The 20,842-nt window shown below is 40.7% G+C and overlaps 1 protein-coding gene across 1 annotated transcript in view; it reads left to right on the plus strand.

The window, feature by feature from the left end:
• Positions 1-17,941, plus strand: part of LOC308309031 (aldo-keto reductase family 1 member B1-like) — a 45,288-nt gene extending 27,347 nt beyond the window's left edge. Inside the window, exons 4-10 of the mRNA XM_080754488.1 lie at positions 6,083-6,160; positions 6,845-6,967; positions 10,343-10,449; positions 10,947-11,028; positions 14,104-14,187; positions 15,043-15,125; positions 17,432-17,941. Coding sequence (XP_080610614.1) covers positions 6,083-6,160; positions 6,845-6,967; positions 10,343-10,449; positions 10,947-11,028; positions 14,104-14,187; positions 15,043-15,125; positions 17,432-17,474 — 600 coding nt within the window. The 3' untranslated portion in view covers positions 17,475-17,941. The remainder of the gene's footprint in view (positions 1-6,082; positions 6,161-6,844; positions 6,968-10,342; positions 10,450-10,946; positions 11,029-14,103; positions 14,188-15,042; positions 15,126-17,431) is intronic.
• The last annotated feature ends 2,901 nt before the right edge of the window (positions 17,942-20,842 follow it).

A 20,842-nucleotide genomic window follows, 5' to 3' on the forward strand; every position in this document is an offset into this window, starting at 1 on the left:
GCGATCATTGTGCTATTGCCTGCATCAGGAGCACAAAGATGCCCAAATCAAAAGGTTTAATTATAACCAGACGTTGTTTTCGACAATTTGAGGAACAAGCTTTTTTGCATGATTTATCATCAGTCGACTGGTTCCGTATCCCACTTATACCGTCTGCGGAGGATGCTTTCCGTTTCTTCCTCGACCACTTCCTCTCGTTGGTTAACAAACACGCTCCCCTAAAGAAGGTCAGAATTAAGAACAGGTCTAATCCCTGGTTCACTAGGGATTTAGCTGATTCATGATAGAAATAGGAAATGGGCTCTTGCTAGAAAGTCCAAGTCCCTAAATGATTGGCTTCTTTTTCGCATTCTCAGAAATAAGTGTACTGCTCTCACTAAAAAGTTGAAGGCACAGTATTATTTATCTCTAACTTCTGACACGTCTGGTGTAAACTTCTGGAAAGCAGTTAAATCCCTCCAGCAGAGGGGAGCTGCTGGTCCCCCGCCAAAGCTTCGGGTTGGTGATGCTGTTATTTGTGACACAAAACTGATTTCGAATGCTTTCAATGATCATTTTAAAAAGGCTGGGCATTTATTCGATGTAGAAAATGCTTCCTCCTCTCTGCAAGGTGCACATGAGGAGGCATTTTCACCACCTGATGGTCTGGTAAATTTTGATTTTTCTCCTATTCTTATGACTGATGTTCTTCATTCGCTGTCCTCTCTGGACCCAAAAAAGGCCCCGGGACCTGATGGCCTTGACCCATATCTCCTGAGATTAGCTGCAGTAGTATTAGCCCAACCTATAACTGACATTTTTAATCTGTCATTGACTTCTCAGAGTATTCCTTTGGTGTGGAAGCAAGCTCATGTTTCCCCCCTTCTTAAGGCAGGTGATCCCCTTGATGTCAACAATTATAGGCCAATTTCTAATCTCTCTGCCTTAGCAAAAATCCTGGAAGCTCAGGTATCAGTCCAAGTAAATACTTTTCTTGACCACCATAAGATCCTTAATACTATGCAGTCTGGGTTTAGAGCCAAGCATAGTACTGTCACGGCTTGTCTTACTGTCCTAGATGATATTAAGGCAGCCTGGGAAAAGTCTTATGTATGTGCAGCGTTGTTTATAGATCTAGCTAAAGCTTTCGACACTGTGGATTTGCCCATATTGCTTAAGACGCTGTCCAACATTGGTATGGGCCAAAATGCTATTGGTTGGTTCTCCAGTTACTTGTTAGGTCGCACTCAATGTGTGAAACTGGGTGACATAGTGTCGGATAAAGTTGCTCTGGAGAAGGGAGTCCCCCAGGGCTCTATATTGGGTCCCTTACTCTTTCTTTTATATATTAATAACATTTGCAGTAAATCAAAGTACTCTAGGTACCATATGTACGCGGATGACACGGTTCTGTACACCTGTGCGCCCACGCTTGATTTGGCTGTAAATAACTTGTCTTCTGATTTCATCGCTTTGCAGCATGAATTGAGAAGAAACAAATTGTTGTTAAACGGGAACAAAACAAAGGCAATGTTGTTCACCCCAAAAGCGCATCCAACATCTTTAATCATCTCTACTCTAGATGGTACCACTATAGAGTGGGTGGAGCGCTATAAATATCTTGGTTTCTGGTTGGACAATCACCTAAACTTTAAATTTCATATTGATGCTCTGGGCAAGAAGCTGAAATTTACCTTAAGTTTTTTCTATAGACTGAAGGCCTGTTTTGCCCGTTCCTCTCGCAAACGATTGGTCACTGGTCTGTTCTTGTCCCAACTTGATTATGGGGATACCATTTACAGGTTTGCATGTACCACCACATTGGCCAAACTGGATCCCCTGTATCATGCAGCGGTGAGATTTATTACAAACTTGCCTTTTAGGACTCACCATTGCCTGTTGTATGCTGCAGTTGACTGGTCTTCTCTGTCATCTCGCAGGTTACAGCACTGGAATAATTTTGTCTATAAAGCGATACTTGGTGAGCTCCCCTCTTACATCTCCTCCAAATTGGCATTGGTTAAAAATGGGTTAAACCTCAGATCAAATGCCTGGCTACGTTGTACAGTACCTGTACGCACATCTGAGGGAGGCAAAAAATGTCTTGCTTTCTTTGGTCCATGGTCGTGGAATGACCTTCAGACTAGCCTCAAATTGGCAGTGCTAATTCCGCTGAGAAGCTTTAAAAGAATCACCTTGGATAGATACACAAACACTTGCACATGCCCTGATGTTTATTAGATTCTCTCATTATGTGTTTTCTTCTCCTTTTTTGTGATAGGTTGCATATTATTTGTTTGTGCATTATCACCCGAAATGTTGTAAACTAGTTTTTATACTATTTATAGTATCACCTGAGAATAGGTATTTGTGATGTATCATGGATGTTTTATCTTTGCTGTTGCTTGTATGTGTAGCTAAGCTAGTGTAATTTTTATTTCTGCCTCTTGGCCAGTTCATTCTTGAAAAAGAGATCATGTCTCAATGTTTTTTACTGGTTAAATAAAGGTTAAATAAAAAAAAAAAAAAAAAAAAAACATTCCACTATCTTGTCTTCATCTGAGAAAGAAATAATAGAGGGTATGCGCGTGACATCATCTGTTGCTGGAAGCTATGTGGGAACGCCTACTGAGTGGCAAAAAACTGATTTCTGCCATTGACATCCCATACATCCAAACAGAAAGGTCCTATCTGATTGTATTAAACAAAGTTAAACTCACCAAGACTGCGGCTGTACTGAAAGCTTGAATTATCCTCTTTCTATCTGCAAAGTGTTTTTTTTCCCCATAAAAATCCACCATAGCCATGTTATGAGCTACTTTCTGTCAAGACATTCTGTGCAGGTTTTTATTTTTCCAAGTGTCAGAGTTTGGAAGCACTCGTTTTCAACAACACAACATCCTGCTGCCTCCTGCATTATGTGAAATTTAGAAACGGGTGGTATGCATGGCAAACTCCATTGCGCCATGCTGCTGCTCAATGTTTTGCCACTCAGTCTAGATTAGGGGGGCGGGTCTCCGTGGAGGTGCATACCCTCTATAATCTGTGTTTACCTTTTAGATAGCCTGGGATCACTTCCAATTCTCTCATTTGCAAATCCCGCCCCATTCTGCCCTGTTACTATGGTGGTTCAATTGACCCTGGGCAGATTGTTTTTATAGTGGCAGTGAATGGGGGGAGAGGGTATTTTCATTGCCTCATTATTGCAATTTAAAGTACCAAAGGAAAAACATCTAGGTGCTATTAATAAAAAGGGAAGACAAAGGTACAGTAGTTACATTGCAAAATAGGGGGTTTCCCCCAAAAATATATGTTTTAATTAGTTTAATCCCAGTGGGACAGAATCATCATGGCAGATTGTTTTTACATTGGAAATGAATGGGAAAAAAAGATTTTTCATAGCCTCATTACAGCTATATAAAGTACCAAAAAAAACACATCTAGGTGATATTAATAAAAAGGGAAGAAAAAAGTACAGTAGTTACATAGCAAAACAGTAATTTTCCCCCCGAAAATATATGTTTTAATTAGTTTAATCCTCCGGATCAGACAGGAGATATTATAGAAAGAAAAAGCGCAGTGCATCTTGGGTAGGAAAATGACAGCCAGATTATAGTTCTACTCACATAATAGGCTGGCTTTCGTAATTCTGCCCATTTAAAATATATGTACCCAATCATAACTCTTAGACCATTGATAAGGTCCATGTGAACTAGTCTGTTGAAGCTTATTCATTATTTTGAGCGAAATCGCTATCAGCTCGCGGCGCCGTACTGCACGCATGCCGTGCTCCGCAGAGCGGACCGTTGTTGAAAGCCTGAAGCAACATTCTCCACTGCATAACTCCACCCCCGATAGCAAAAAGTGAATGATTTTTTCTGGTTGGCCAGTCAGGGAGTCTCAGGGACCAATCAGAAGGCTGACAAACGGTGGATTTCAGGCTTTTGATCCGACCTTTTAGAAAAAGTGATTCTTAGATTATCACGGTGGCGCAGTCGGTGGCGTTGTCGCCTCACAGCTACAAGGTCCTGGGTTCGATTCCCGCCGGGAGATGCTGAGGGCGTGTTCTCTCCTCCACATCATCAGTGCCATACCCTAAGTGGGTTTGGCAAAAGGGCCTTTCTGTAATCCTGGTCTCTATACTGCCGGCTCCCCCTGGTCAGCTGGGGGCGCTTCGGCTTGACGGAGGGGAAAAGGAACTGGTTGGAATAACGTGTTCCTTCCATGCGCTACGTCATTAGTATGCACTGTCCCATCTAAATAAACAAGTAACCACGATGTATGCTTATTCTGTGCTTAGCCTGCTTCCTGCTGTCATGGCCATGATTTTCATTATACTTCTGTCATTGTTGTGGTTTGTGTGGACAGTATAAAATGTGGATAATATCTTAAGACAATATCTCTGACCCGTTTACCAGCTCAGTAGCCTTGAGGTTAGTGTCCGCCCTGAGACTGGGAGGTCAGGGTTCAATCAATCCCTGACCAAGTCATACCAAAGACTATAAAAATGGTACCCAATGCCTCCCTGCTTGGCTCTCAGCATCAAGGGTTGGATTTAAAGTAAGTCCCTGTTAAAGGGATATTCCACTTTCAAAAAAACCTTTTCGTCTAATCAGGCTTGTATGAACACCCTGAACAGTTTTTAGTTTTCTTCTTTCAGTATTTAGATATTTGATGTAAATGTTACCAGGCCCTCCGGCACGCCCAGGCCCCAGGCCCTCTCCCCACACACACTCATTGTAACTTCAAACTCCATTTTAACCATGATAGATTCATTCAAAACACCCATTATTTTTTCTGTTGACTCATACTACCCTCCTAATACGTGAGCAGGCCGTGTTTTTTCCATAACATTTTTCATGTATTTTTAATAATTATTTGGGAAAATGGAAAAAATTAAATACAATAAAAATATATAAAAAATAAATGAAAAACGTTATGGAAAAATCACGGCCTGCTCACGTATTAGGAGGGTAGTATGAGTCACCAGAAAAAATAATGGGTGTTTTTAAATAATCTATCATGGTTAAAATGGAGTTTGAAGTTACAATGAGTGTGTGTGGGGAGAGGCACTGAGCCTGGAGGGCCTGATAACATTTACATCAAATATCTAAATACTGAAAGAAGAAAACTAAAAACTGTTCAGGGTGTTCATACAAGCCTGATGACCATGCAATGACAAAAAGTTTTTTGAAAGTGGAATATCCCTTTAAATACTAGGGCTCTATTATGATCCAGGTCTTATGCCTTATGCCTTAACTTCTTTGCCTTTTTTTTTTTACTATTTTGAAAAACATTTTTAAATACTTCAAATGCACGTTGTGAGCTTGCAGATCAGCTATTTGAAATATTTAAAAAAATATGTATATATAGTAGGGCTGGGATGCGATTAAAACTTTTAATCTAATTAATTACAGGCTCTGTGATAAATTAATCGCAATTAATCGCATTTTAATCGCACATCGATATTTGACCTGAGAAGCATTTTTTTTTTCAAGTAAAACATTTTGTTGTACGAGTGAATCTACGAGTGTGAGTTTTTTAAAATCTAAATTTCGCATCCACTGGGCCAAGCAAAGCGCTCTGATCGGCTACTTCTCCCTTTGCGTTTGTTGTCTCTTCTTGGTTGGTGCATCGCTATGATCGGTATGCCCGAAACTGAAGGTTCTGTGGTGCAAAAACTATGTGCGATTAAAATTTGTTATTTTTTTTAATCGCGTTAATTCTCTGTAATTAATTAATCGCAATTAATCAGTTAAAGTCCCAGCCTTAATATATAGTAAAAAAAAGGCAAAGAAGTTAAGGCATAAGGCATAAGACCTGGATCATAATAGAGCCCCTAGTGTCATGTCCAGGGGGTGTACTTGTACATAAAGCTGGACCCGCGCTACTGAAAAGCCACCTGACCAAAGGTCCACGTGGCTCAGAAGTCAGGAACAGTTGGTTTCCAAGGCTACTACGCGACCGGGTGCCTCTATTACTGTACATGTTACTGTACATGTTACTGTACATGTTACTGTACATGTTACTGTACATGTTACTGTACATGTTACTGTACATGTTAGTGTACATGCAAGACTGTTCTTTCTCTTTTGTTCTTCAGGCTGGCAGTGAACTCTTTCCTCTGGACAGTGAAGGAGAAACCATTAATGACAATACCTGCTTTGTAGACACATGGAAGGTGAGTGAGAAAGAAGAACCTAAGCAGCTTAACCCATTTAGGCCTCGAATTATTGAATGCTTTAACCAGTGAAAAATAGCAGATATACAAGCTCACAGCGCGCCGCGCTGCGAGCTTGTAGATCTGCTATTTTTTGAAAAAGTCGTGAAAATGTGTGCAAATCTTTGAATATATGTATTTTCAAAGCGAACGTTTGTAACTCAAAATTTCGCTTCTGGGTGGTCCCTGGAACGAAATATTTTGAGATGGGGGTCCGTGGCCAAATAAATATAATTTTGGGGGGTCCTTCACATGAAAAGGTTTGAGAACCACTGACATAGTAGTCTCTCAAGAACAGACTAACTGAGCTCCAGTTGAGTGAAAAGGACCTTTTCTTTGACAATGGCTGGCCAGATTGCTGACATAGAAACAAAGGGTTTTTCAAAAAAACCTTAGAACGATTCAAAATACCCTTATAGAATCAGGTCAAAATCCAAATTTTCATGATTTTTCAAAAATAGCAGATCTACAAGCTCGCAGCGCGGCACTCGGTGCCGCGCTGTGAGCTTGTATATCTGCTATTTTTCAATCGTTAAAGCATAAAATAATGATACAAATAATGTGTACCCGTTCTGAATGGGTTAAACATTAGAGAGGTCTCTGCCAGAGAAAATGGTGAGGAGGTTTGATTTGATCTTTTCCCAGGCCATGGAGGAGCTGGTGGATGCTGGTTTGGTCAAGGCTATCGGCGTCTCCAACTTCAACAAGGAGCAGATTGAGGCCATCCTCAATAAGCCAGGCCTCAAGTACAAGCCTGCCGTCAACCAGGTACACCATGTTGAATTTGGACGGTTTCTTTGCAGCAACACATAATACAGGCTCACAGTAAATACATGGTTCAGAAGATATAACCATCCATCCATCCATCTTCAACCGCTTATCCGGAATCGGGTCGCGAGGGTAACAGTTCCAACTGAGACTTCCATATTTCCTCATCCTGCGCAACTTCCTCCACTCCCTCTGGGAGTATACCGAGGTGTTCCCAGGCCAGTTTGGAGATATAATCCTTCCATCTGGTCTTAGGTCTGCCACGGGGTGCAACAGTAGATTAATTAGGGTCATAGGTTAGAGAGAGTGTATTCATGGGTTTCAAATGTAGTCCCACACGGCCATGTTGAGGACCAACACATGTGTTTCACTTTTTCTGATTTGTATAGAACTAATGTTCTACGCCAATCAGAACACCAAAACAGAAAAAAATACAAAACTACAGTATGGCACCACCTCTTTAAAGGACAACTCCGCCCGAAATCACTTCTAGGCTAATTTTCCTACTTATATTGATCCAAAATGACTGTCCATGGGGTCTATTAGGCACAAATGCCCCTGTTGTCCAGTTTCCCCAGCAGAACCCAGCAGCTCTCCTAGCATAGAGTGGAGCCTATAAGCCTATCGCTATTATACTATTTGTTGTGGTCAAAGGTGATTTATTTTTTCATGAATGTGTTACTAGTTGGCATTACAAACACATCCATGCCTTGGTTGTCCCACACAAGCTACCACAATCTCATAAATCATGTTTTGGGGTGAGCATTCGGCACAACTGCCAATCAAAGTGACTGTACTGGCCAATCACAGGGCATCTTTTCCGGAACTTGGCAAAACAGATAAAAGCATACCATCTGTTTAGCAGAGTGTGGTGGCTTGTGTGGGACAACGATGATATGGATGTGTTTGTAATGACAACTAGTAACACATTCATGAAAAATAAAATCACTTTTGACTACAACAAATAGTATAAAAGTGATAGGCTTATAGGATCCACTCTATGCTATGAGAGCTGCTGGGTTCTGCTGGGGAAACTGGACAACAGGGGCATTTCTGCCTAATAGACCTCATGGACAGTCTTTATGGATCAATATAAGTAGGAAAATGAGCCTAGAAGTGATTTCGGGCGGAGTTGTCCTTTAACTAGGATACCAAGTAAACATCACACCTAGCATGTCTAAACAACATGCTTCCTTCCTACGTAACATTCTTGGGGCATTCTTACATTTATTTTATACATTTATCCTTCCAATTGTTGTCGATATGCAAGAACAAGAAACACTCCTTTACTAAGAATTGTAGATTCAAGAGGCCACAATGCTATTACAACCCCCTACCGTTCGCTCCTGGTTTAACTCATTCAGAACGGGTACACATTATTGTGTATCATTATTTTATGCTTTAACTATTGAAAAATAGCAGATATACAAGCTCACAGCGCGGCACTCGGTGCCGCGCTGCGAGCTTGTAGATCTGCTATTTTTGAAAAATCGTGAAAATTAGAATTTTGACCCGATTCTAAAGTGTCTTTTGAATCCTTCTAAGGTTTTTTGAAAAAACGACGTTTCTATGTCAGCAATCTGGCCAGCCATCGTCAAAGAAAAGGTCCTTTTTACTTAACTGGAGCTCAGTTAGTCTGTTCTTGAGAGACTACTATGTCAGTGGTTCTCAAACCTTTTCATGTGAAGGACCCCCAAAATGATATGTATTTGGCCACGGACCCCCATCTCAAAATATCTAGTTCCAGGGACCCCCCAGAACTAAAGTTTTAGTTACAAACGTTCGCTTTGAAAATACATAATGTTCAAAGATTTGCACACATTTTCACGACTTTTTCAAAAATAGCAGATCTACAAGCTCGCAGCGCGGCACTCGGTGCCGCGCTGTGAGCTTGTATATCTGCTATTTTTCACTGGTTAAAGCATTCAATAATTCTAGGCCTAAATGGGTTTTAATTGGAAATGACTCGGCTGGCAGATGTGTGGCCGTTGGTTTGGAACTGGTCAGAGCAGTGCTGCCCTCGGGGTTATGTTGATCATTAGCTGCTGCCATTGACCTTTTTATATCCTGTTTCCAGATCCAGTCTACCATTCACCACAAATGTCCTCCATGTCTGGCGACAGCTTTCTTATTGCATTACAACATCCTCCTCAAGCCCTCACAAAGAGAAAGGCTGCCTGTACCTGCCTGCGTCTCTGTGCCACATACAGTTGGGGTTAATCGAACTAAGTGATTATAAAAAATAATAGATCATCGTATACGTTGTTATACCTTTCAAGCTGTGTGTGTGTGTGTGTGTGTGTGTGTGTGTGTGTGTGTGTGTGTGTGTGTGTGTGTGTGTGTGTGTGTGTGTGTGTGTGTGTGTGTGTGTGTGTGTGTGTGTGTGTGTGTGTGTGTGTGTGTGTGTGTGTGTGTGTGTAGCAACATTATTATTAATATAAAGGCGTTTTTAGAATCCCCTGGACTGAACAAAATGGCATACGCCAGACTTTGGGCATGTCGTCATAGGCGAAATGTGTTGTGTGCTTGTAGATGGCTTTAAATAGCAGATTTACAAACTCTGGTTGCGTTTTTTCGAGTTTTTGAAAGAGTGCAAAAGTGGTTAATTCATACCAAACATACCAACGTTTATTATACCAAAAAAACGAAACGATTATACCAATTAATTTAATCAAATTTTAAACATTTGGATTCTGGTTCCGGTTTGGTGATTCCGGCAAACCTGTGGTCCGCCTGATGACGTAGGTTATTTCTGTTCCGACCCGATCAGAAACCCAGAAAATGGTACTGATCCCAGATTCCCAGGCTAGCACTAAAATGTACATTTGTAGTGCATACAGCCCATGAGAAGTTCAACCCAAAACAACTTGATCGACAACCACCACTTCCCTTTATTAACATTTGCTGCTATGGCCGAGGAGCCCGAAAAAATCCCGATGTACGGCCCTGCCATGCCCGAGGAACCTGAGAATTTCCCGTTTTTGAAAAAATAAATAAATAAAAAAAATCAAAAAAAGATTTTTTACCCCAAAAAATGTAGTAGGCATGATAGCAATCGCGAAATTGCATGTTTAACCCCCATAGCAACCCCATCTTTCAAACATGGCAGCCATCTTTGTTTACATTTTAGGAAAACATAATGGCTGCTATCTCATGAATGCCTGAACGGATTTCCATTCGGATTTTTTTGTTTGAAAGCTGTGAGCAATGTGGACACACGTGGTGCATTATCTAGGCATGGGTGTGCATGATCCGTGCACTATGAATTACATGGAAGTCTATGGAGAAAGGGGCATATGAGAGTACGAAGGTATTGTTAAATGGCAGCAAATGAGTGGTTAATTAGTGCTTGTGTGTGTCTTTGTGTGTCCCCAGATTGAGTGCCACCCGTATATGAACCAGGAGAAGTTGGTCAACTACTGCCACTCTCAGGGAATCTCAGTGACAGCCTACAGTCCCCTGGGGTCCCCTGACAGACCCTGGTGAGTAGGGCTGTCACGATTATGACATTTTACATGACGATTAATTGCGATTAACGATTTAATTGTGTTTTGTCGTTGATAATTACATTTCTGCTTTTAAGTTGCGCATGGTAGATATGACACATAATTACTGACATATTTGACAACTTTATACTTTATAAAGAACATTGATAGTGGAAATAGCCGATCTACAAGCTCACAACGCGTCGCGATGCGATGCGTTGTGAGCTTGTAGATCTGCTATTTCCACGATTTTTGACCTTTTATTTAAATATATGAACATTTTTCAACATGGAAACAATTATGACGATTATGAAAAATAATCACGATTATGTCCAAAAATCACGATTAGACGATTATGTAATAATTGTGACAGCCCTGGGTGAGACGCATAACATTAAAGTTCTACTAAAACACATTTTTACTCAAAGAAATGCACAGTCAAATCTTATTGAAGAGGAATCCATGCTGTCAGTTAACTGATGTTTCAAATACAGGGCCAAACCCGATGACCCTTCTCTCCTGGAGGATCCCAACATTAAGGCCATTGCAGAGAAACACAAGAAGACCCCTGCCCAGGTAGTGCTGACCCTTTGTGATGTCAGACACAATGTGATGTTAGACACTGGCCACGCTTGGTGCCACAATGTAGACTAGTTGGCTTGGACTGACTTATGGATTAACCCATTTAGAACGGGTACACATTTTGTGTATCATTATTTTATGCTTTAACTATTGAAAAATTTGCAGATTTGTTGCTAGTTGCTCAGCAGGTGAATAGGAGGTGCATTTGACGTAACCAGGTCCGCCCCTATGCCCGTCACTCAATCATCCACTCACCACAGTGATTGACCAAATACGTAAATATAATAAAACTTCATAATAAACCAATTCATGGCTCCTACACACAAAGTAAAAATCTGGCTTTGGCTTGGGAGATGGGTTTGTTGGGGTGCGATGCTCTTCATAGTATCCCATGCCTACAATAATTACATGTATAATTATTTTGGGGATATAACGTTTGCGAGATCATTCTTCACTGTTCACGCCAAAGAAAGCAAGGGCAAAAATCCACTCGTCCGAGACAGTTTGCCCTCCTGGCCCCCAAGTTGTGGAATAAACTCCCTGTCGCACTTAGAACAACGGACTCACTCGCTAGCTTTCGCCGAGGACTGAAGACTCACCTTTTCAGACTCCACCTAAACCCTTAGCACTACTGGAAAAATCAATGACCATACATGAAGCTAGTTAGCATTTGTGTTTAGGTTTTTAGAAACCTTTTTCTTTTTTCTTTTTTACGGATTATATAGTTTTTCTTTTTTTCTAGATATATATTCATTCACATTTGTTATATTGCTGTTGATGTACTGACACTTAATCTTGTTTATTATTGTGATGTTTATTTGCTTATTGTAAATCGCTTTGGATTAAAAGCGTCTGCTAAATGCCTAAACTGTAAACTGTACTGTAGATCATGAACCTTTAGAACAAAGGGAGTATCTAGGGATGTGCCGAATAGAAAATTCTTGGCCGAAACCGAATACCGAATAATGGAAACACTCGGCCGAAAACCGAATACCGAATAGCCGAATATTATTAATATATATTATTATGCGCATAATGTATTTTTATTGCCATTTTTGTATCATTGCTGTCATTACAGTACATTTGCTGTAAAGCTACCTTATTATGGCAAACGTGATTATGTCAAAACCATAATTATATAGGCCAATTTAGTCACAGACTCCCTTCTCAAAATATTGTGTGCCAGCCAGGGACCCACATGTTATTCCAGATTTATATTTCTTATATTTATTTTACAATTTGGCTAATGTTTGAACTTAGAACTAGGATTTCTAAATACACTAGGCTACAGACACCCATTTAATTATATTTATATCACTGGGACCCCAATTTATATTAAATGTTAAAATACTAGAGTACAAATGGAACAGGTCCATTTGGTTCCATTTATTCACTGAGTTACAGACCCATTAAGTTTCCAAAAGATTCCATTTTACTTTGTTTATTAGCAATATAAAACGTTTTTATATTCAGCAAAATGTCAGTAATGGTATTGTCTGCCTCTCATTATTGTCAAGGAAGAAAGTACTGTATGTCGCTGCCTTGCTTAAGTTTCATCAAGGCAAAAAAGCACCCTAAGACACACACCAAAAGTTTCACACATGCAGGGGACGGAGGGGGAGCCACAGTTGCACAGAAATCACTTTCACTTTGCAGCTTTTAATCAATGCACAAGGATTTAAGGACATTAGATTGCGTAGTCAATTATGAAGTGATTTCTAAAATTAAAACGTCTCCATATTGCTTGGGAAGTCTACTTTGCAGAAAATCGCGACCTTTGCTATTCGCTAATCGCTAATGTTTTTCTTTTACCGCGATGCGGTAAATTATTTTAACATGGACTATGGAGGCGCGTCCGAGGGACAGCAGCCCTCCGTTCCCTTTGTTTACAAGTGTCAACAATCTAGATTCTAGCTAACGCTGTTGGCCACACCAACAGAACTACTGTGGCATGCTGATGCTGCTTTTTGAGAGATTATACTGGACCCCTGTTCTTCACACTATTCGGTGCTATACTATTCGGTTTTAAAAACAATACGTCCGAAAACCGAAAATGCTTTTTTAGCCATTTTCGGCCGAAGATTTTCGGTGCCGAATATTCGGCCTCATCCCTAGGAGTATCCCACAAATGCTACATTGAGCATAGGTGCCCGGACCGCTAGGCCAGTGGTCCGGGCCAGCATCTGGTCAATCTACAACTCATTTACTGTACCTAGTGTGTGTTCTGTGTTTGCATGCATCAGCGTGAGTTCGCACACACAGAGTTGTGCGCTGTGCATCAGAGAAAGTTCACGTCAGAGAGATTACATTTATTTGGTGTCAGGCTTATTATACAACTTGTCACAGTTGTCAGCCCTTCGACCAAACAAATACATGTTCAGAAGCATCTTCCATAACCCATAATGGTCTTGAATATTTCATAAAAGCAAAGGTTAAAGCCTCAACCCGTGATTCATTGTATAAAACAATCTTTTTACATATTGTGCTCCTTTCACGCCGTTGACAAAAAAATGTAGTCGTGAGATTTCTTTTAGCTTCAATCCATGCTGACTGCATGAAACGTGTGGTTGCGAGTAGGGATGGGACGATAAGCGATATTATCGTTTATCGTGATAAGAAACACTCACGATAATCGTATCGTGGAGATTAAATATATCGTGATATCGTCCTCTGTCATGAACTGGGTTCAATTCACCTTTTATTTGCCGAGCTGCATATCCGGTACCACTTAAACCCTCTATAATTGGTAAAAAGGTACTTATAATATACATACTTATTTTTTCACTCTCTATCAAATGTCTTTGCCGAATGTCTTTTTTGGCAAATGTTCCACCCCAGGATAATGGATTTTGACTATCGCGATAATATCGTAAATCGCGATTTATTTTGTCACAATAATCGTGATATGACATTTTCATATCGTCCCATCCATATTGTGCTCCTTTCACGTCGTTGACAAAACATTTTAGTCGTGAGATTTCTTTTAGCTTCAATCCATGCTGACTGCATGAAACACGGGTGGTCGTGAGAGACATAATGCAACTCCCTGTTTCTTTCCACCTGTCTCAGGTCCTGATCCGCTTCCAGGTCCAGAGGAACATGATCGTGATTCCCAAGTCCATCACACCACAGCGTATACAGGAGAACTTCCAGGTAAGTCTGAGCTCATTCAAATAGTTTTCCAGTAGGAGAGAATGTTGTGTAGGTCAGGAGGGGGGGCTCAGACTAGGACATTCACGAATAGTGATTTTTAGTATTCGAATTATTCAACCTCAAAGTATTCGAATAGTCGAATATTCGACAGGACTGGCCAAACTGTCAAATATTAAGTAAGCAAGAGGCGAACATTGTGAAAATAGCCGATCTACATGCTCACAACGCCTCGCGTTGCGAGGCGTTGTGAGCATGTAGATCTGCTATTTTCACAATATTTATCTGTGGAACCGAGTCACATTAAATGTAATACCTACAATTCCACGTGCTTGTCAGGGTGGGGGTCCCCAGTTCAAATATGTTTATTTTGCGGGTCACGGCCTAAAAAGGTTTGAGAACCCCTGGTATAGAGCATTAACAAATTCATCCACCAGGGGCATTGACAACTCATTCTTATGACTACCTATCTAGTCAAGCCCCTTACTTGACTTTGTTTTGGTAACATCTGGATCTGCACTTATGCAGCTGATGTGTACCGAATTATTTTTACTTTAAATTTGTAACCTGTGAATGTTCAAAGCGCGCCTATCTTCAAACTCACAATATGCTGCATCGCAAGCTTGTAGATTGGCTATTACATTTTTCCCCATTTTCTTTTTAACAGGGCTTAGAATTCAGTTTATGTGTATTTTATATTTACTTGTTTGCTTGTTCAGTTATTTGTGTTTATACTTAAATTAAATGTTCTCAAATACAATCTTTGATCGGGCATCCATTGGGCCCTTTGGAGTTCTGAATCATTGTCATTACAACTTTTCATCTTGTGACGCTAAAATGACATGTGATCGCCAACAGGTGTTTGATTTTGAGCTGGCCGAGGAGGAAATGAAGACCATATTAGGATTCAACAGGAACTGGAGGGTGTGTCCAATGCAATGGTGAGCTCAGTATTTCATTTAGTTTTTCATAAGCCTTAGTGGAGTCAAAAGCACAACAGCTGATTGTTTGTGGTGTTCCTTTCTAACAGCACTTTGTCACTTTCTGAAGACAAAAATAACAATTTGAAATAATCTTTGTATTGTTTATTTAAAGGACTGGGACAACCAGATCTTATTTTATTGTTGTTTGGTCATTATCCCCATATAGAACCTCACCCGTCGCTGCATACTGTTGTGCTCCGAGATGAGGTCCTAAAAAGATGGCGTAGCGATCGCTGGACTGCCGCAACAACGAGTTGGAAAACACTCAAAACGACATTTTATCCAAAAAGTAAAGGTAGTTCCGAGCTCCCAGACTGTGGTTTACCTAACCTCGGTAAATACAACATGAACTACGGCATGAAACAACCCCTTAAATCGCTAGTTTTGTAATGTTTTCCCATTCAACTGGAACTCCCCCGGCGGCAGTTGCCTGTATCTGCTACAATGGGAAAGATGCAGTACTTGCACCTGCCGCCGGGGGCTTTTCTGAATTTAATGAGACTAAATAAGCGATTTAAACCGTTTTCCCAACGCCATGGTTGATGTTTTATTTACCGAGGTTAGGTAAACCACAGTCTGGGAGCTCGGAACTACCTTTACTTTTTGGATAAAATGTCGTTTTGAGTGTTTTCCAACTCGTTGTTGCGGCAGTCCAGCGATCGCTACGCCATCTTTTTAGGACCTCATCTCGGAGCACAACAGTATGCAGCGACGGGTGAGGTTCTATATGGGGCTATTTGGTCATATGATGCATTTTGCATCATATGACCTGTTGCATGCTAAAAATACTACAATATCTCAAAACACAGATTGAACACAAAAAATAACTCAGGATTGTGTTGATCGTGTCCCAAACAACAATAAAATAACATCTGGTTGTCCCAGAGGTGAACGTCCTTTAACAGGGGCCACAACCATTAGGCCAGAGTTGGCTATATAGCTCATTTATATCTGCATTCCCTGGGCAGGAAGATATTAAGAACAATACAATGTAAATAATTAAAAACATGAATAACATGGAAACGTTTGTATTACATTTACAAATATCAATTTGGTAAATACAATAGAAACGACACAGAATAACCGTTAGAACAGTGTGTCATAATCATACATCATGACGTCATTCTGTATATACGGTAAGGCTAAGCTGTCAGCGGAACCTTTTATGCCCACAACCATTATTTTTTGGGTAATTGTGTTCCAATGGATCCAAAAAATGTACTGTAGGGCATTCACCAAATATTCCAATATTCCAATATCAAAGTCACTATTCGGCACCAAAGTCGAAGTCGAATATTAACCCTAACCCTCTTTAAAAAATATATAGTTTATAAAGCTTGGCTAGATAGGAAGTCATAAGAATGAGTTGTCAATGCCCCTGGGGGATGAATTTGTTAATGCTCTATACCAGGGGTTCTCAAACCTTTTTAGGCCCTGACCCCCAAAATAAACCTATATGAACTGGCATATGAACCCTGACAAGCACTCGGTTCCGCAGATAAATATTGTGAAAATAGCAGATCTACATGCTCACAACGCCTCGCGTTGCGAGGCGTTGTGAGCATGTAGATCGGCTATTTTCACAATGTTCGCCTCTTGCTTACTTAATATTTGACAGTTTGGCCAGTCCTGTCGAATATTCGACTATTCACATCTGTGTCGCGTCTGACTTGAGACACTTTAACCATTATTCTATGCTTTAGCATTAAGAAATACCAGATATACAAGCTTTTAGATCTGCTATTTTTGGAAAAATCATGAAAAGTTTTTTTTTTTTTGACCCGATAAATACATGTCTTCTAAATCCTTCTGAGGTTTTTGAAAAAACACATGTTTCTATGTCAACCTTTTCATGTCAAGAACTCCTAGAATTACAAATATTTGGCCGCCGACCCCCATCTCAAAATATTATGCATCAGGGACCCCCCAGAAGCAAATATTCGAGGTACAAATGTTCGTTTTAAAAGAGATAGATACCGGTATGTTCAAATCAAGATTAAAAAAAAAAACTACAAGCTCGCAGCGCGGCACTCACGCTGTGAGCTTGTATATCTGCAATTTTTTAAATAAGCAAAGCATAAAATAATGGATACAGTGGTTAAAATTGACACAGATTGGTTCCCGGTCTTACAGTAATGTTGGGTTAAAAGCTAGCAAAACTACCAGATCACTCAATGTGTATTTGACGATTGTCAATGTCGATGTGCTTTGGCGAAATATGACAATTTCTATTCTTTTTCTGTTTTGTTTTTTTCATCATACAGGAGCACAAAACACAAGGACTATCCTTTTAACGCTGAATTCTGAGATGGAAAATACGTTTTTCTACTGCTTTACAGTTGATGCTGCAGTGTGCATGAAATGTTTTCTCATCCAGTTTTGCCAACATTGCTTTGTTATAAAACACGCACACACCCACCAGTTACTGATGCGCGCACGCATGCACGCACGCACGCACGCGCACACACACACACACACACACACACACACACACACACACACAGCCATCAGTTACTGGGAATTCAATGAATAGGCTATAACTGGCTTGGGGAAAGTTCTGAATTAATTAATTAATAACATCTCAGCCATCACAGAACCAATGCAAAGACTATAGGGCAGGGTTCCCCAATAGGCAGCCCGCTACTGTATGGCCCACACCAACCCCAGTAATAATGGTGGTATAAGAGCAGCAACAACACTAGTATATCGTCGTTGTCGGGTGGAAATCTCGTATCTCCAAATTTGTACGCTCTTTCGCAAATCATACAAGGCCGTCGCACAAAAGTAGTGAAAACAGCAGATCTACAAGCACACAACGCCTCACGGTGCGAGGCGTTGTGTGCTTGTAGATCGGCTGTTTTCACCAGTTAAAATAATTTTTAAAATGATAAATGCAAAACAAACTGTTTTGTTCATACAAGATTTTCACCCGACAACGACGATATCTGAACTGTCGCTGGAGTAGCAGGAACGCCACCGTCGCCCCCTGCAATGTTGTGGCCCTCGGCTTGGTGCCCTAGACATAATTCGGCCCTTGGGGAAAACGAATTGGGGAACCCTGCTATAGGGTCTGTCTCATCAGGGTTTGTTTCCAAAGCAGTGGGCAAAAGTTTATCAGAGCTGGTTTTCCTCTGCTGTTCTAGCCCATATATTGACATTAGAATCCCACAGATGTATCAGCAGTCGGAGATCTCATATCGGCTGGCTGGAGACTGACCCTTCGTTAAGGGTCAGTTGGTTCGTTGTGCCGAGTCATCTTGTGTCTGGGATTTACACTGACGCAACACAATTGATCTTTTGTCTTTGTCTTCCACATGACCTGACTGGTATTTTTCATGGCCTTTTCTTTAACTTATTTAACTTCCAATTTAAGTCATATTGGAAAGTTCAATCTGGTCCATAGAAATGCTGGAGTATACTGTGCGTGCGTGTGTTTGTGTTTTTTAGCTTTGATGCTCTTTCAAGTAAGCCCTTAGTGAAAGGTTAGCTAAGCAGTGGGTTTAATGTGAAATGAATGTACAATATATAATTTACATTTATATAGTAGTATAAATAAAGTATTTTTCCGTTGTAGGATAATGACACCTTCAACTTAAGAGAGCACATGTTACTTTGTAGAGGATTTCACTGAGTAATGAAAAAAAGTTTACAGTCAATGGAGAAAACTGACAAAATGGGTTCTCTCAGCCAAACTAGTTGAAACAAACAAGTTGCAGATAGATCTTTGATATTGCACTATGCTATACAGTTATCAATGTACTGTTTTAACAGACACTCCTTATGGCAGGTTACAAATGTTCTTCTTGTTTTTATCTTTCATAATATTTGAACACTATACAGTATATGCCTTAGGATGACGAAGCACTTCTCCGCGTTTTTCCTCTGATTTATATCTGCCCTCACCAAAGTCATGTGTTGTTAGTCTTGTTGAGGTTCCTGTTAGTTCAGTTGCATTTTATGTCAGAATAAAGTCTTTGCTTAAAAGTATTTGGTTGAGTTTTCTTTGTAAAGGCATCTAACATCTATTATTTATTTTAGTGTTGTTTATATGTAATGTATTGTCCCCATTCAGTACAAGGGCGCACACTGGAAACAAATATCAGTACACTTTATCTCTATAGACATGTGATCAAGGCCTATCAGTCAGATTTTTCATATTCCATCCTGATGCCGGCTAGGATTGGCTTCCAATGTTTGCAGGGCTGGCCCGTTTTGCACAAAATTACAATTTATGAACACAACGTCCGATTGGCGACGTTGCATGCACATTCCCACTATAGGTCAAGGAAGAGATGCCACCCTACATTTTCCAGGTGCCTCATGGCACTTGGAGATTTTACAAGCCGATTCATGTTTTGGCCTTGAACTGTAGGTTACACAATCAAAATTCTTTGATTTGTATTCTTTAAAACCGGAGAGGTTTTTCACAGGCGCTACCACAAACAAACACAAATCAGTACACACCTCTAAAGCCCGTATCAGAGTGTACGGTGGAGAGCTATCCACCTCAAGTCAGAAAATAAGTGCCACGGTGGGGTCCTATTCACCGTGACTGTCTAGTCTAGATTGACCAATCAGTGAACGAGGTGTAGAGCCTGTCTGTCTGATAGTAAAAATCGAACCTCTGTTCGAAGTGGAGCTGTGTGTGTGTGTGTGTGTGTGTGTGTGTGTGTGTGTGTGTGTGTGTGTGTGTGTGTGTGTGTGTGTGTGTGTGTGTGTGTGTGTGTGTGTGTGTGTGTGTGTGTGTGTGTGTATTGCAGTTGATGCTCAGGGCAGGCTAGACTCAACAGCACCTCTCTGGTCACCCAGGGTTACTACATACAGGCTACATACAGACCCACATACCCACCCACATACCTACACACACGGCCACGTATAGGGAGCTTGTGTTCCACACAGCTCCAAAAACAGAGAGATGTGTTGGGACTCGCGGTGGAAAGCTCTCCACCGCGAGGAATGATGTAACGTTGTAGTTTCATGACTCAAAAAGACTCGAAAAGACTACACCGCGGTGTAAAGCCTTCCACCGCCCAGGCGACTATGATGCCGGCTTAAGGGACTGTTCGTTTAATACTTAAGGTTGGTATAGTCCATAGGGGGGGGGGGGGGGGGGTTCTCAAATATTAATTTGATAGTCAGGGGGACCATGACTTTTTTATTTTGGCTGGACTTTAATTTGTTGAATTTTGTATTAAAAAAATGTTTTCTTTTGTTATTTTTCATACGTGTTTACTCCCCTATATTCATATTCTCAAGGGTATCCAGTCGACTCGCCAAAAATCCAAGTCGACAAATTCGCGGGACATGTCGCCAAAGACAGGTCGCCAACCAGTCGCGGACATCTCGCAAAATTCCTGAGTCAGCTCGCCAACCAGTAGGGAATATCCTGTGAATGATACACGTTCATGGAGGCTTATTCAAGAGCACAAGTGTTTAAGAATGAAGAGTGTTGTGTGTGTGTGGAGGCTTAGGGAATATCCCGTGAATGATACACGTTCATGGAGGCTTATTCAAGAGCACAAGTGTTTAAGAATGAAGAGTGTTGTGTGTGTGTGAGGCTTATTCAAGAGCACAAGTGTTCAAGAATGAAGAGTGTTGTGTGTGTGTGAGGCTCACGTTCATGGAGGCTTATTCGCAAGAGCACAAGTGTTTAAGAATGAAGAGTGGTGTGTGTG

The sequence above is a fragment of the Nannobrachium achirus genome, assembly GCF_963921795.1.
Source record: "Nannobrachium achirus genome assembly, chromosome: 23".
NCBI lineage: Eukaryota > Metazoa > Chordata > Actinopteri > Myctophiformes > Myctophidae > Nannobrachium > Nannobrachium achirus.